General features: G+C 40.1%; 1 protein-coding gene across 3 annotated transcripts in view; it reads right to left on the bottom strand.

The window, feature by feature from the left end:
• SLIT3 (slit guidance ligand 3) overlaps positions 1-17823 on the bottom strand; it is a 473506-nt gene that overhangs the window by 87199 nt on the left and 368484 nt on the right. For all 3 annotated transcript variants that reach the window (XM_083871948.1, XM_083871949.1, XM_083871950.1), the window contains 4 exons: positions 17314-17457; positions 13945-14088; positions 8846-9009; positions 6536-6668 (listed from right to left, as the gene is read on the bottom strand). In XM_083871948.1, the coding sequence (XP_083728074.1) occupies positions 6536-6668; positions 8846-9009; positions 13945-14088; positions 17314-17457 (585 nt within the window). The remainder of the gene's footprint in view (positions 1-6535; positions 6669-8845; positions 9010-13944; positions 14089-17313; positions 17458-17823) is intronic.

The raw sequence follows: 17823 nt of genomic DNA, 5'->3' as shown, positions 1-17823 counted from the left end.
AGGGACAGAGTCTCACTAGCCAGAGGACAGGTTAGTTGTGCCACACTTACATCTCCCATGGATATCCACATTCAGCAAGGGGAAAGCCACTTGCTTAATTTTGGCTAAATCTGTTATAAATTATTGTGAAAATGGAGTTCCTTTGTAATTTCCCACCATAAATTCCTATGTAGGAGATGCTCAGAATTTAGACACGCATGCCACATTTTTAACAGGGAAAAATCACGTCTCTTTCCCCCAGTCATGGGCTGCTGTGGATGCAGCAAGATGCTGGGAGTCTCTGCCTTCCCTTCATCCCAGAAAACCACAAATCTCAAACCCATCCAAGAGGGCAGGTTAAGGTTCTACTCTTTATTCCAAATGTAAAATTCTCAGGATTTCTAAAGGAAATCAAAAGCAGGTTATGTATTATGTATTTGGAAGTTATATATGATTTTCTTTTAGGAAAGGAGACTCTTGCAATATGCTGAATTCTTCAGAAACATATTTTCAGGATATTCTCTTGTTGATCTCAATATGAAACAGCCGGCAATTTAAACAAACTGATGGTGGTGAGCCAAAGTCTCTCCCTCCTCTTTTGCTTTCTGGGGCAATCAAAAGTCAAGGGTGCACATTTTAATTCAGTGCTTTATGACTCAGACTAACACAGACATGCAGACCCCTGGAGTTAAACTCCTACAGAAGATCTGCTTTGAATAGCTCTGGATTTGCACTGCAGCAATTTGATGGTTATATAAATGTGCTAGCAGAAAACTGCAATACTCATACCACTGGTACAGTTTCTGAATAAACACAATTTAACTCTGAAAAAGTACTGATAACACACTTTTCATGTATCCCTAAGAACAATTCACCACTGCTAAACCTCTCACCCCATTATCCAAAGCGTGGCAGCATTTTCTGAGCTGAAGGCATTCATTCTGAAAACACATTTAAGAGCAGGGAATTTGAAATAACCAAGGCTTTTAGGGCATAAGAGCTTGCCAAGTATCAGGAGGATCTGGGATGCAGGATTTGAGGCAAACAACTGCAGCAAGGGAGGTGCCTCTGTCAGAGCTGGGGGGTGCAGGGGGAGCCCCTCCCCACCTTGCTGGATGGATGGAGCTGCCAGGGGCTGGAAGCTGGACACAGTGAATAAAAGAATTATTCCTGAGGGCAAATGGGCAGAGACACAAAACTTTGTGTATTTATGTATACATCTGTATAAATAAAAAGATGAAGCTACAGATGCCCTGCCAAAAAAAACCCCCTCAAAATAGCCATAAAAGAGTTAATGTGGAGGGAAGATTAAATTTTTAATTCTTTGCAGTCTTTAGGCAAAGTAATATGATGTCCATGGTGTCTGGTATGCAAAGTAATTCTGGTATGAATGGAGAAAAATACATGGCTAATTTTAATTCTGGGAATCAAGTTATTAATATACAGAGTCAAGACTGAGTGTCAGTTGCCTTAAAATAGACACTGACTGCTATCCAAAACAATCTCATTTGTTTCCTAAGGTCTCTAGGCTCTAGTTTAAATATCAGATTGGAGGTTTTTGGTTTTTTCTTTACCCTGTGAATGCTGCTGAGAATCTTCAAGTCTCAATAATGACTTGTAACCAACAAGCAATTACCAGAGCAAAAATTGAAAAAAACCAACCAAAAAAAAATCCCAAAACATGTGTTCAGCTCCCAAAGAAAGCCACCACCTTCCTACCTGGAAGGGTTTCTTCTAGAACATGGCCAGGGGGGCTGGCACTGTGGGACAGGGCCTGCAGCAGCCCCAGGGCTCATTCAGCATCTTCCACACACACCAACATTGCACATAAAAAATTTAAAACTATGCATAAAAGATGACAGCTGCTCTTTTCCCAACTTGTCTATTTTTGTACTGAAACCACTTGGATTGGAGGTGATATAACCAGCACAAGGTGCCAGAGCATCGTGCAACAATTTGAATCACTTGGAATCCTTTTTGTACTGAGATGTCTATTCAGTCATAAAGTCAAGCTCGCAGTGGCAATCTGTGCTAAGAGGAGAAGCTGGAGAGAGAAATCAGTTCTCAGGCAGTAACTGAAAAGGCACAAAACCTTTCCTTTAAATATTCCACTAAGAATGTTACATTACAAAAACCAAGATACTTGGCAATTTTATGTAGCTCTAAAATTAAGTTACACTCCAAAATTTTTGATGTCCACAGGCAATATCCTCAAATCTTGAGTCAAATTTAATTTCCTAAAAATATTGGTCTAGAAAAGAATTGGACTGTAAAAGATGAAACGTCCACAAAACATTAATTTTAAGAGCTTCAATTACGGCTTCTTGAGAGGAAACAAAAATCAAGTGTGGATCTGGGTTCAAATACAGATCTTGAACTTTCACGGGTTGTGGCAAATTTGGATTCTGGGTTTTCCTGTATTTGTACATCAGACCACAACCTCCACGTCTGACACACAGAAACATGGCTGTGTTTGAGAGAAAGTTAAACTTTACTCTCTGCTAGTGCTAATGTCACCTTTCTGATATATACCCAAACTTTACCAGCCCCTGAACATGTTATTTGATAGTACTGATATTATTTACTTTTTCTAAACTATCAGGTTTGAAATGCAGATGAATTTCTCTATTTCATTGTAAGTAAAATATCCTCTAGAGAACTCTCCCTTTCCTCAGTGGGAGAATCCCTCTCTGCAGAAAATGAGCAGGACTACATAAACCTAATTGTTTCTCTCCTTGATTATGAAAGGAAAGTTCCCTGATGCCTGTGCTGGGGGTCATTGTGTAAAACAGTGTGAATTGCCAGACAAGCAAGAGCATTTGCATTGTCAAGCAGATGATCTTCATCAAATATCTCACTCCAGAGTTTCCCTTTGATCAGCAGCAAGGCAGGCAAACTGAAAAATGGTTACAATATTCCACACATATCAAAACTGCTTTGGGTGTATTTGTGGCATCCATTGGCACAGCCCAGGTAAAAGTCACTGGTTTTAGTCCCAAGTCAAGGGAAATCACAAGTGCCTTGGAAGCTGGAAAAAAGGGGTTGGGATTGGTGGTAAATACCTCCAAGTAAATATGAAAACTGATGTGTCAAATACATGACCCTACCAGACAGAACAAGAAACAGAAATGGGAGGGAGAATGTTTGTGAGGAGAGAAAGAGAAATTGCAAAAGTAATGCAAATATTAGCCTGCATTAATATAAATGGAAGAGAAAAAAAAAATCATTAACAATGATGTATGGATGCAGGTTTTACTAACAATCCCACCAGTGCTATCCTATAGCCCAGTGTCATGACAACATTTGGAGCCTAGAGATGACATGATTGGTACATATTTATTCTAAAACACACCACGCTCATTATGTTACAGCTTGTGCACACGCCGTCCACATAATTGCCTCCAATGTTTTTCCCCAGTGCAAAATGTTATTTGCTGTAGGTCCATAAAAGCAGCTGGATGCTGTCAGATAAGACTTTATTAGAAATAGACTATACTTTTTTGAATAAAAGGAAAAAATCTAGTGTTCACACACTGAGGTAATACATAAAAGGAGAAAGAGCATGGGAAACTTAGTTCAAACAGATTCAGGGAAAAAATAGAAGAAAAGGAAAGCCTAAAACACTAAGCAGAGGCAAGGCTGAGTTCCAAACTAGCTCATTGCATGAACATTTTACTTCTAAACATCTGGAGCAGAAAACTGAGTATGTTCAAAAAACCCTAGGTTTCTCTTCAGGGCAAGAAAACAGTGGGGGAAAATGTAGGCAGTATGTAAATATACAGTGGAGGAATATACAGTGAAGCAATCTGCAAGAAACAACATAATATTTTCCTATTCCCAAGAAGCTGTAAGAAAGCTTGCCCATGATGATGGGGTTTTCTGAAGGAAAAACTGGGAAATAGAAATTTCTTGCATCATCATTCCTCTAAAAAGCCAGGACACTTAGTGATCTTTTCAACTCTGTTCTAGATGGCAGCCAAGGAAATCCCTGCTCCCAAGGGTGGTACAAACCAAACACAGGGATGTCTCCTATCATTCCAAGCTCTAAATATGAAGGAGATAATGGTTTTCACATGTCCTGTCTACATATACATTGAAACAGAAACTCAGAATGAACACTGAAAGGAGTGAGCCTGTGTCTCCTGTCCACTCTGCAATAAAACTTTGCTGGGGATCTTTTTTGCTGAGTGTAGGTACAGTGAAATTTGACCCAGAAAGGGTAACATTTCCCCTATGTGCCTCTGCAGGAGATATGCTTATTTTTGCACAGTGCTATTTAATACTTGTTACAAGGAAAGGATTCCTGTTTTAAGACTATTTGAAGACCTCTAAGAGAATTTAAAGAAACTTCTGAGAAGGCTACATTCAGCCACAAGAGAGTGGTTTAAGTAGATGTGTGGCAGCTCTTTCTCTTAAAGCACGTTGCACAAAAGCACTGCAGCTTAATAAAAACCACTGCAACCAATGTGCCTGGCAGATGAATACATCAGCAATGGAAGGTTATAAATGTCAGACTGGTGCATTCATAAAAACTGCACTGAAATGCTCCCGTGCATCCTGTCCCTGCTCAGGCCTCCTGCAGGGCAGGAGCTGTGGGGTACAGGGACAAGAGGCTCTGCATGTCCTTGTCACCTCCTTGGCACCCATGACTGAACAAGGCAAGTCTCTTTCACCCTGTGCCCAGGAAGCTTTTGGGTTCCCTCTGCCAAGTTCCAACTATCCTCAAGATGAGGCAAGAGGCTGGGTTCACATGAGATGCTGCTTATCACAGCAATAAATGCAATTCTCAAACACAGCACAATAAAAATGTGTAACTTCACAGTGGCAACTTGTAACCTGCCTGATATAGCAGGTTATGGGCAATATCTCTGTCTCAATCTGGAAGCAGAAGAAAGGCAAGTAGGATTGATTATTTTTTATTTACTTATTTTATTCTTGTCACAGTTTCCACAAACACATGAAATTTCATGCTTCAGTACCTGCAACCCATCTTTTGGTGTAGATACAAATAAGGAGCTCTGTTTATGTTGGTTGAGAGGAGAATGAGATACGGATTGAATTTTGAGACAGCTGGGACAGATTCAAAGGTTATATTTGCAGAATATGAAATATTCAGAGCCAGGCAGTCCATGGCTGTCTGTGTTCTGCTGACACATTTCTGGATGGAAAGCAGAAAGCTGAACTAGAGCTTTGCACAGCCAAGAGGCTCCTACTGAAGAAGACAGTCACGTAAACTCCTGTGAACTCAAACTGCTCAGTTCCAGGCTATTGCCTCATTTGCCAAGAAATGGTTAAGAAATATAGCAGTTTTTAAGAATGTGAGATTAATTTTACTCTTTTTGTGAAAGCTATGTCATCAGGGTATCAGACAGTATCAGTAGAACTCAATATGCAAAATTTAAACATAAAAATTCCTCACTGTGGCAGTGGAAATCAAAGTAACATCTGTGATATCTTATTGCTGGCAAGTTACATTTGAGTGCACTGAAACCTGAACAAAAGCAGAGCAGAGATGACCTTGCAGACTTCTTAACACTGATGGCAATACAGAAAGGAATCCAGGCCAGGAATTGATTTTTAATTCAATTCACTATTAACCACACCCTGCTTGACAATGTTCCAAGAATATATCCATTAATGCAAAGTTTCCATGTTGTATTACCCCAGGCACTTCCAGTACCCTCATTCACCAACAAAGTCTTGTATTTGTCTACAGCACTGGTAAAAACAGTGTGAACCCTATTCTTCCCCTGTGAAGGGAGTAAAAATAATAGTAGGTACTAGAAAAATAGCAGAATCAAATTTTAGTTCATTATAAAATTCATCAAACATACCAACGAACTCAACCAATTATTTTCACATAGAAATGCTGATGAGATTGTAACAAGTTTCAGTAATGACTCACCTGGGATAGATTTGAATAAAGGCCTAAAGGGGAAAAGCTCACTATTTCTACTGCCAACTGCTTAAGCCAAGCAGTTCCACCAGGATATTTTCTTTCCATGGAAAGAAAATCCTCTATAAAGTCCTAGTGAGGCGTAGATGAAAAGACAACGAGAAAGATGGTTCCCAACTAGGATGAATTTACTTTGCAATATAATCTAATTGTCTGTTATTTTAGCCATTTCATGAGGTTTGGAGAAAAGAATTCCTTGTTTTCACCACCAGCTTCCTTTTTTCCCTTTTTTAATCTCCTCAGAGGATAATTAGCTCACAGCTGCGTAACTCAGGAACATATTTTCATCATCCCTTCGAACTGCCTGTTGTGAGCTCGGGCTCTCACAGAAGCACTACAGGATTATTTGATACTAATAAATGCATTTGTTCCTACACCCAGAATTGATGGGTACAAGGACGGATAAACTCTGTTCCCATTACAAAGCCATTTATTCAGTCAAGGGACAAATAAGAATAAGAATAATGGTCAGAACATACGGGAAGCACCAAAGCACAGATGACTAAAGTCAAAGGCAAACCCCCTACGGACCCACAAAGCCTCACTATGATGCAGTTTGATGAACTTCTGGAGAGAGGGGACAGGTAAAAGGTAACTTACAGCTCAGTCACGTCCTTGGGAATTCCCTTGGGCAGCATCCGCAGCCCTTTGTTGCTGCAGCGAACCACGGAGTCCACACAGGTACACTGGGAAGGACAAGGAGGGGAAAGGAGGCAGCTGCTCTCATCATTACCTGCACAGGGAGAGAGGCAGAGTGAGAGGAAATCAGCACTCCAGCCCAAGGCACCCACTCTGAAGGGAGCTGGTGACAAGAACCAGGGAGGGGCACCCTGAATCCAGGGTAACCATCACAGCATTTAAACTGGATCCAATGCTTTGGATCACCCTGCCTTCATGCAAGTTCTTTAGGCAACATGAACACTTCATTGACTGAATAGAAATATTTTAATATCCTTATTATGTTTTTTTTTCCTAAAGAGAACCTATTTTGTAATTCTGCAAATTATAGTGCAATCCAATGTATGAATCCAAAATCCTCCCCCCACCCATAATATGCCAGCTGAAATGGAACTCGACCAGGACACTGCCCTTAAATTCATCTAGGCAGATGATATTCACTATCTACTCTCCTTTTGGAAGACTTTTTTAAAATTCAGCTTTTAGATGTTTATTTTTTACTTTTCAAAGTCAGCCTGGCACTTTATTTATGATCTGAATTGTAAAAGCTCAATGTTTTTAACGACGATAACCAGGCAAACAACAAACTGAAGCAGCACACTTCCAACTGCTGGCAACCCATCTGTGCACACATAAAAATATCAACTTTCTCCAAAAATGGTTTCAAAGGTCCATAAACAGCAGATTAAATCTTGTAATTGAAGAACAATAGGGTTTCTGCAGTAGAAACCGAGGCTTTGAAGCTAAGAACATTAAAGCATGGATTTTCCCCAAAAGCAACAGGCTTTGCAAAACATCAGGCACATGCCCGCCGCAGGATCACGATGTATGCGAAAGGAAACACTTAGTGGCACATTCCCGGGATGCCAGGGAGGGGAAGCACACAGCTGGGAGTGAGCACAGGCAGCCCGAGCTGCCCCACAGACACCCAGGGCTCGCAGCCTGCCCTCGCTATGTGCCACCCGCTCTTCCCTTTTAACTGATGCAAGGACTAATTGAGACAGATCTGCTTCTTTCTTCTCTCTGCTGGAGGCACCCATGAGCATTGAGATGAAAGAAAGAGACTGGAAGTCGTGGTACAAGATAACAGAATTACTCCTGACTGGATGGGTAGGAAGCATTAGCATTCAGAGGGCTGGAGAGGCACCACCAGACTACAGAAGAATAGAGAAGATTTTTTTTTTTCTTTTCTTTCCTGCTGAGTTTAATGACTGGAAACAAAATTCAAAGTCCTTCATAAACCTGCAAAAAGAGCATGTTTTTTCAGCATATTTAATTTTCCCCTGTGCTTTGTGTTTCACACCCTGCCACCACCTACTTTCCATTTGCCTCGACTCCAAGTTACTGCCTGACAGAGAAAGCTCCCAACTGTGGAATGACATTTTGTGCACCAGGATTCTTCTTTTCTCCCAAGTGTGGAATGTCAATCTGTGGACCAGGATTTTGGTTGGTTTGGGGGCCTTTTTCTCTCAAATTAAAAGTGAATTATTCTTTTATGACTAAACTTGGGTCTCTTGAGCTCTGAGCTCAAGAACCTGGGCCTGTTGCCAGATTGCTTGACTAGGACAGGAATTAATTTTTCCTCTAAGTAGAGAACTGCTATCACTCTTATTGTCTCTTTGGAGGTATGACTAACTGCACCTCCATCCTATCTGGTCTCAATAAGCTGCAAGTCAAGTTTGCAGGGCATTCATCAAGCATTTTTCTCCTTATGAGTTTCTCTAAAGTCTGCTTGATCAGAAGACAAAAACTACCTGGAGAATGAAAGAAATGTCAGGGTATTTTCTTTTAAACCCACACAGACCCAACAAAGCACGAAGCATTTCAAATAATGTCTAAGTATTTGTTTTATTTCCCTGTATTCCCCTTTTACTGGTGACCCTGAACAGTATCCAAATCTAAAAGACTTTCCAAGCAAGCAGGGCTCCCACTGGTTTCAGAGTGTAAACTAAGAGTAAGGAAGGCCCAGGATTACACCAAGATTAGACAAAGCAGAGCATTTGTCTATAATAAATTAATTCTTATATTTAGGTGTAGATAGCACAAATTCAGAAACTGGAAATCCAAGAATAAAAATGTATCACTGATAGGGAACAATGACCAGCTCTAGGTGGGTGCCTTTTCCATCACCAAGCCAAAATGTTTTCTATGCAGCACTGCCTGGTAGGGAGGGACCTTCTCACAGAGGTGCCAACATCACCACAAGTGCCAAGTCGAACTGGATTTTCTTACCATCACAGGTGAAGTCCTGGACATCTACATCTTGGATTGGAATATCCTTTAAGAAAAAAGGTTTCAAGCAGCGTGGATTTCCACTGACAATTCTCTTCTTCCTCAGCCATTTCCCCAGCCAGGCCAAATGGCAGTTACAATTAAAGGAGTTGGCCAGCAAGTTACTGCAAGGGAACAAATCATGATTCCATTACACATGAACATACAGAAATACTGAAATAACAACAGAAAGATGAGGGGCTCCAAGTCTAGGCTCTTTCCTGTGAGATCCCTCCTCCATCCTGCAGATTTGGGAAGTTCTATGCAGGTTTTATATTAGGGCTGGGATTGTAATTAAAATATATATAGTCATGCATCTACAGACATATGTTTATAAACCAAAGTGCTTAAAATTATTATTTAAACATACTTACATCACTACCAGGGCTGGATTTATTGTGGAATTCAACCCAAGCTAGAGCTCACACCCAAGTCTAAACTGACCTCACAAACTGCACCCACATGTTCATGCCCTTCAACATGATCATGTACCTGCCCCAGCCCTCTCATGCCCTCCTTTTGCCTCTGTCCCAGCCCAAACCAGAGCCAGGAGGGAGCCCTGGTAAGGTGAATTTGGGGTTTCTATTGAAACATCAAGGATAGTCCTATACATGTACCTATATACACAGAGAAAGCAGAATTGTCATCTTGAGCCCCTTCTGAAGTTTTCTCAGGTCTGGATACCTGCAGTGAAAAGCATCTGCCCTGCTGCCTTGTGAACTTTGTGGGGTCTGCTTCAAATCACGCTCCAGCTCCTGGAACATCTTCCATCCAGAGCTGCAGCCTAGGCATGGTGCTGTGGTGTGCAGCCCCCAAAGCAATCATCTGACACCTCCATGAGTGCGATGGAGCCCTAACAGAGCCTGGCTTAGCAGCTCTTTCCTAACTGAACTTCAGATGAAGGAAAGAGGCTGAGATCCCTGGTAAAAAGGGAGAGCTGTCTGTGCTGTGTGCAGAGACAGGGAGAATCCACAGCCTCAGATTGAGGTTGCCTCATGGAGGAAGAATGAACTGTCAGGTCTTGGGTATAGAAAATGAAGCATCTAAACTAATACTGATGGAATTTTCACATCATGTATGAATGTGCCCAAGAGTAAATATTATGGTAGCATAGAAAGAAAGATGATAAATCTTTAAATCATAGCATATCTTTCAAGACAATAAATTTGAAGGCAACAAGCAGGCACTTCAAGTTCAGGTGTAGTAGCTGAAGTAGCTTATAAGTCTTCACTTGCAAGATGCTTTCAAAACCTGAACATGCAGTCAAAACAGGACTTCAGCCAAACAATTCCTTCAGAAAACAGTAGTGCTGAAGACAAAAACATGTGGCACAATTGAGGTGGGGCAGTTAGAAAGCAAACCCAAAGCAACTCCTAAATTCTGTAGGTTCTAGGCCAACATCACATAGCCACAATATGATTTACAGCTGCTCTCAGCACTGCATCACAGCCTTCTTCAATCACTGCTCTGCCCTGGAGCTCTGGGGTTAATCCCATGTAGATATAACACAGGCTTATGGACACTGTGGAAAAGGGAGAACTGGGAGGAGCAGAAAACTCAGCATAATGTTATAAAAAAACCCACCTGCCTCACACTAAGGTTCAAATGCTGCAGAAAGGTGAGAAACCCAGGTTATAGAAGAGTTTTCAGAGACAAATGCAAAAAAGCCCTGAAAGCAATAGTCTAATTCTAGCTGCTTTCCTTCTGAATTGTTTGCCATTCTCTTTAATCCATAATGGGACCACATGCAGGATGCTTTGTATATTTTCCACACTGATACACTTTGGCATGAGCAGAGTGCCTAAACCAAATGTCTAAACCGCCGATGCTGAGTGAGCCAGGCCTTCAAAGGCCATTTGTTCCACTGATGGGATAGAGTGAGATCATGTTCACAGAACTACTTCCATCACACAAATCCTCAGAATTAAATCATCTACAATTGGAAACAAACAGCAGGTGTGTCTAATCAGGTTTTTGGAAAACCAGCAGCTCTGAGAGTAAAGGGCATTTTGCACATCTAGGGAGCATCCTACCAAGACATATCAAAAACTTTCCCAAACATTCAATCTACAAAATGCTCCATATCAGAAAAAAAGTAATTATCTCTGCCTAGAGAGGAAAGATTGTTTTGGCTTAATGTGCTACTGCTCACTAGCTGAGCAGCAGTAACTATCCACAAAGCCTCCTTTTCTTCTTGGCAAACACAGGTTAACATATGATGTAAAATTTTTGGAATATTTAGTTTAGAAGTTGGGCTATGCCTTTTCTTAGGAAATAAAAAAGAAATAGGTTGTTACAGACAAAATTAACAAACAAACAAACAAATTTCTAAATTTCCCATTTAGAAATTCAAATCACTCCAGGCAAAAAACCAACAAATTTGTCTTGTCAGCAATTCCATACATCCTTCTGCCACTTTAGCAACATCTAGATTTTATCTTTTCCAATGGCAGAGCAGGGATTTTTAGGATTTTTAGCTTTAATGCAGTATGAAGTTCACACATGTCCCTTCATACATGATCTTTCCATGGCAAGACTGATGCAACTTTTGATAGAAATATAAGATGAAGTCTCTCCTTAAAATATCATATGGATAAAGAGATTTCCTACTGGAATTGAAATGGAATTGAAAGTCTGGAAAGGATAATTACATGCCAAAGATTTACTGAGGAAACTGACTGTTCAAGTGGAGTTCTCAAATCAGAAACAGTAATGTTGGGCAGAAAGATTGATGTGAAAACTCATCATTAATAATCAGAGTTCCTACACATACAATGATGATTTACTCACTCAGACAGAAATACAGCAATCAAACTTTTAGCAGAGATTTTCTACTATCATTAAATTCAGAAGTGTTTACTCAAGGACATAGACATATTTTAAAAATCAAGGGGAAACAGAAGTCTTGGGGAATGAAATATGCATATCCTACTACAAGTGCCTCTTCAAAATTGCAAAGAAGTCACAGAATATTAACTATTTAAATGGATTCTAGTGACCTGTTAGAAAAACATGCTGGAACACATCTGGATGTTTTTGAAATTAGGTTGAAAATATATTCTGGAATTCAGGTGAAGTTTATACAAGAATAGTTATTTGTCATTCTGGCATTAGCTTCATGCAGTTGTTTTAATAATAATCCATGGAAAAGCAGTTCTGTTTGCAAATATCTCCCCTTGACTGTGTAAGGACTAAAAGACATAACTGAATTCTCTGTGTGAAAAAGTGCAAGTGCACTTCAAATTAATATGCTACAGTGCCTAGTTTGGCCAACAACAAAATAAAAACTGCTATGTTTTTCTACTAAATAGATGTTCCTCCTCTATTGAAAATCATTAGATAGGGTATTATTTTCAGAGTTGTCCATGTTTTGAGAATATTAATGGGACTCACTCACAAAGGGTAAGGACAAAAGGAGCAATGTTCTTTAGTGCTCTAAATATGCCAGTATAAATGGAAATGGAACTTTGCGTGAATTTTTGTCTCCCATTGATAGATGTAAAAGTAAGGCATTACAATACCCAATTAGCTCCCAAAGTGTGGGCTGAACAGGGAAAGCAGTCACACCCTCTAACTTCAGTGCTGGTGTCATCCAATAAATCCACCTACAACGGAGCACTGCCAGGAAATGAAAAAAGCTGAATTCTGCATTTATATGTCAAAAATCACCATGGCTTCAACTCAGGGTCTAAAGAAGTCAGAACCACACCTTTTCTGCCTGTAGATCAAACACAGAATGAAATTGTGTCAAAGAAGGAACTTTTCCACCAAGACACGTCTAGGAACCAACAGGATTATAAATCAGTGCCAAAGCAATGCACTCTAATTAGCATCAGCTGTAATTACTCTCCCTAGAAAGTGCAGCAATCTTTTCCCACAGATGAAAAAAGAAAATGGGCTATTTTCTAACAAAATACGATACAGAATTCTATGAAGGCAAGGTAGGGGCTTCACAGAATATTCAGAGTCCCTGTACAAAGGGAGCCACGGAGGGCAGCACAGTGACAACAAGCTTTCAGCAAGTGCCACTTGCTTTGACCAGAGACTTGAAAACAGTCAATAAAATAATCTGCTTGTGTTTCTCTCTTTGTCCATCAATTTCAAGATGATTCTTGGGACTCCAAGAATGCAAAAGGAAAGAAAATTCTGTGTTCCTTATGCTGCACGGAGCTAATGCCAAAACGATAACTGATTTGCTGGTGAAAAGTTGTTACAGCAAAAGCAAAGTGTAAGCAACAAAACAGCTGAGATTCAACACTTCTTTCTTTGCCCAAACATGATGGAGAATGTTTTCCAATCCTGAAATGCAATAGCATGGAGAGTTTATTTTGACTGGACAATTGGACTGTATTTTCAAGACAGACAATTTCCATTAACAGCAACACCAGGGTCCCCTCTCACAGCTGGAAACAAAAGGCAGACTTTCTTCCCATATTTATCAGTCTGTACTTTATTAAAATGGACACACTAAAAAAGCATTTAAAAGTATTTAAGAAGCATGGGAAATATTTCAAGGAATGACTGAGAAGTGTAAGAGAATTAAAATAAAGCTTAGGTTGGGATTTTCAAATTCACATCATTAAGACTTGACTATTTTGTCTTCTTCAGATGCTCTGAAAATCTGTGAATTACCTAGTAGCCTTCTGATGTTTAACTAATTTAACTGAAATCCATGAAAGCTGTTCTTACAAAATCAGACTCTACTGACACTAAAGCAGCTTCAGGGAGCTGAGTGTGTGATAAGTTATGCCCTTTGGATCTGCATAAAGTGTTTTACATGACCTTCCCCTGCACATTGCACTGGGCTATGACACAGCAAAACACAGTCATCCTGCCTGAGGCTGGCAACCTCCAAGTGTTTTCAGCCACTCCAGATGAAACTATTCAATTTTTATTTTTTTTTTAATCACACCTTGTACCCTCCAAACATGATTTCAGTAGGATGGAGTTTTCTTTCCCTAGAGGAGGTTTTCCACATAAACTGAAACGTTGTCTCTTTTAAAAGGAAAGCACAGAAGAACAGCACCATGGCATGTTCATCCCAAGAAAAGGTAACTTACATTGTAGACAAAGAGACCAGTGTGCTGAAGGCTCCAGGGGTGATGGTGCTGATGTGATTGTCATACAGAGAGAGGAGCCTCACTGAGCTCAGGCCAGCAAAGGTGTCGTTGTTTATGCAGCTGATGGAGTTGCTCCTCAGCATCCTGCAAGGATGAAAACAGGGAGTTAGGAACTACTGGGAGGGGGTATCATTTCAGGATGAGAGGTGCTTTACCAAGGGCATCAAGAGATGCTTTGGAAACATTCTGTGTTTATTGATTGCTGAAGCAGAACACAGCCACAGGAGGGTTAGATTCATGTAAACATTGTCTTGTGAATTTAAAATGTGTCTCTTCCACTCACCATTAGAGGCTGATGGGACCTGCACATCTGAAAGCAATATGCAATTAAAATTATTGCTAGTGACAAACTTGAAATAAAAACTAAAGGCTCAATTTAATAAATATCTGAGAATAAGCTGAGATGTATTTGAGATCAATTCAGAAAGACTGCCAGAAATGTGACAACAACAAATACTGGCTGCATCACTTCTGCTCATGTCCTGGATGTTTTTTGTAATCCACACTGCAAAAGTATGGAACAGTATCCTCATCAAAAACCAAGGAATTTCTTAGGAAAGATTTCCAGACCTGGCACAGGCTCTGGAATGTCACTATCATCATTAATTGGGAAGACAAAACCCAGTAATCAGGCTATAAAATGGTCTTTGCTTGGTGCTTGTACCAGATGAATCAGTGCTGTGTTTTGGAAGATACATCTCTCTGAGTTGTTATGGTAACAATGAACTCAACAATAAAGACCAATTAATCTGAAAGACTGGAGTATCTTGTTTCACTCCATTGCAAAAAAGGCTCATGTGTATTTGTTACACTGCATGCCAATCAATATCTGGGTCTGTAAACATCACTGCACTGTTGTGATATTCTTACTTAGGTGAAAAATTATTCAGTAATTAAAGCACACTACCAAAGATCTATAAAATACATGCAGCTCCTGCTGCTGTTGCAGTGAATTGATGCTCCAAACTGAGGAGGGTTAACTCCTGGGTATCAAATTCATGCAGTGAACAATGGAAATTTCAGACTCCCCTAGGATTTTGAATTTAAATCTCAGATTGGTATCTGCCAGCTGGGCAGATACTACATGAAAATGCTACCTGAAAATCACCAGAGAGAAGTTAGATATGGCTGGGAAAACATTCAGAGTCATCACAGACATTCCATGTTTGAGGCTGAACATTGTGCTGCTTTTGCATCCCTGGTCTCTGTGCAGTTACCACCAGAGGCACCAGGGTCTCTGTCATTTTGGGATTGCAGCTGGGGTGAAACCGTGTCAGGACAGACCCACAGGGCACAGAGACACACCTCTGCCAGGACAAGAGAACAAGCTCTAAAATGAGCAGGCAGTAAATGAGAGAATGAGGCCCTCAGTGGCTCAGCAGCAGCAGGAAACATTTCTCCTGCCCTGTATGGAATGTATCAGGCAGCAGAACTGCAAGATGGGATGGATGAATTTGAATGCCAATATATCCTGCACAGTGATTTATTACATTGCAGGAACATACAGTCTTTTAAAAGCTGGACCACGACCCTGACAAATGCAGCCCCTTTGCAAAAGATTACTGTTTAATGCTGAAAGAAAGTCAATTAATGGATAGCAATATATGTCCCTCAAGACAAACCCTTTGGTTTCATATCATGGTTCACCATGCACTGTGTGCCCTTCCTGAAAGAAAACTTAGACTCACAAATCCTCATATCATGCTGTGTATATTTAGACTGCTTTATCAGCTGGGGGAAATGTAGGTCAGGTCAGCAGGATAGCTTGAATGTTAAGTATCTTTTTATTAAAAAATGTTGAATTTTGTTTAGGAGCACTGCCACAGGCTGCTTTACAGTATAAAAATTAATTTAATATCTATGGGCAGTATTTTCAAATCCCTTAGTAAAGTGCATACATTAAATTAAAGAACATATGGCTGTAACCACAAAAAATGTTAATGGAATAGCAAAAGTTTCATATTTGTCATTACAAAACAAAGTCCTTGAAATGAAACTTGAATTTCTTTTTACACTTGAGTAAGGACTGAACTAATTGTGTCATGATACCTTGCGACATAAGTAGTATTTTTTGCTAATGAATAAATTGCAGATTTTGATTGTGTTTTGATTCCTAGAGTTTAATTCTTGACAACTCCACTTAGTCAAGTGCTTTCTTCCTATAGCACAGCTCCAGTTTGGGTGGAGGAACAGTGGGAGGACGGACAAAGAGATGGCAAACATGTTCCTACATGTGTTGTTTTCACAGGAAATAACAAAATAATAATAGCATTAAGTGACTGGAAGTGCACAAATTTGACACATGACAGGTTCCCCATCACATTAGTCCTGTGAAAATCTGTCCATCTGACAGAAACAGCACATAATTCTCAAACCTGCCCAGGACTAGGGATAATATATTGGAACCCTTGTAGAGAGTGGTTTCCCCAGGGGAAAGGAAAACCCCTGGGAAACAAAGCCCTTCCAGGTACAGTAAGCAAAAGGCTTAACTCACATGCTCCCTTTGTTCAAGCATGCAAATCAGTGCTAGAAGGTTCTGAGTTCCTTCTGTTACCATAGGATGATTTTTAGTGCAAGAATTTAAATATTCCTCATTGTTCTCCTCTATTGTACCCTTCCCTCTGACCCCTTAACTCCTCCCCACTCCAAAGTGTTTAACTACCCCTGCCTGACACTTGCCTTGGGCCTTTGCTCCCCTGTTACTGCCTTGTTCCAGTTCACTCCAATACAGTGGAACTCTTTTTGTTTATTATCTTTGCATTATTAAAATTCCTTTTCAGACAACTGGATCAAGGCTGCCTCTCTTTAGCAGTCACCATCAGGGAAGAGTCTTGAAGAAACTCAATAGGGATTTGATTGTCTGGGCTTGGACCCCTGGGAGTTTCAAACCCTCACGAGCACGCTGCAATGCCCAGCAGTAGCACTGGCTGTGTAATAACAGATATTTTAGCAGATATTATATTTATTTATATATATATATATATATGAGTGCTATATATAATATATATACACATATATGAGTGCTATATAAACAGCTATTTAAGCAGATATAATATATATATTATATATATTATATATATGAGCGCTATATATATTATATATATGAGTGCTATATATAATATATGTATGAGTGCTATATAAGCAGATATTTTAGCAGATATAATATATATATTTTATATATATTTTATATATATGAGCACTATATATATATTTTATATATATATATAGCACTCATCAACAGATATTTTTGCTGCAGCTGAGCACTCCCACTCTGCTGAGGGAGGAAGAATGGCAGGGCTCTGCACTCACAGGGTCTTGAGGCCCGTGAGGCCCCTGAACATCCGCCCGTGCACAGACTCCAGCTGGTTCTCGGTCAGGATCAGCTCCTGCACTCCCGCGGCGCCGTCGAACGCGCCCTCCCGGATCTCCTTGATCTTGTTGTTGCTCAGGTTTCTGGAAGGACACAACCAGCCACAGTGAGAAATCAGTAGTGTTTTAGTCCAAACATCATCAAGGAGGAAGATAGTAAGAATTTGTTTCTTTTAGTGGTTATCTAGAGAGACATTCGTTCAGCAAGGAGAGCATCCAGAAATTCAAAGGTATTCCTACTGTTCTTACAAATAACTCCCTTGCACTCATCAAAACCACAGTTATTTCAGCTATATCAAGATAATTTAAATCAATGCTAATACCAGCTTTTAACACCTCATGTAGTTCTTTCTTATCCATATAGCAGGAAACAATAAGTGGAAGTTTCCAGCATCTGATTCATGTCCATGAAGTTATGGACAACACTTGGGTCTGGTTGCTCATCTGGCA

Source organism: Zosterops lateralis (genome assembly GCF_965231275.1).
Source record: "Zosterops lateralis genome assembly, chromosome: 14".
Classification (NCBI taxonomy): domain Eukaryota; kingdom Metazoa; phylum Chordata; class Aves; order Passeriformes; family Zosteropidae; genus Zosterops; species Zosterops lateralis.
Note: the sequence above shows the minus strand (reverse complement) of the source record. Positions and strands in the feature narration are given on the sequence as shown.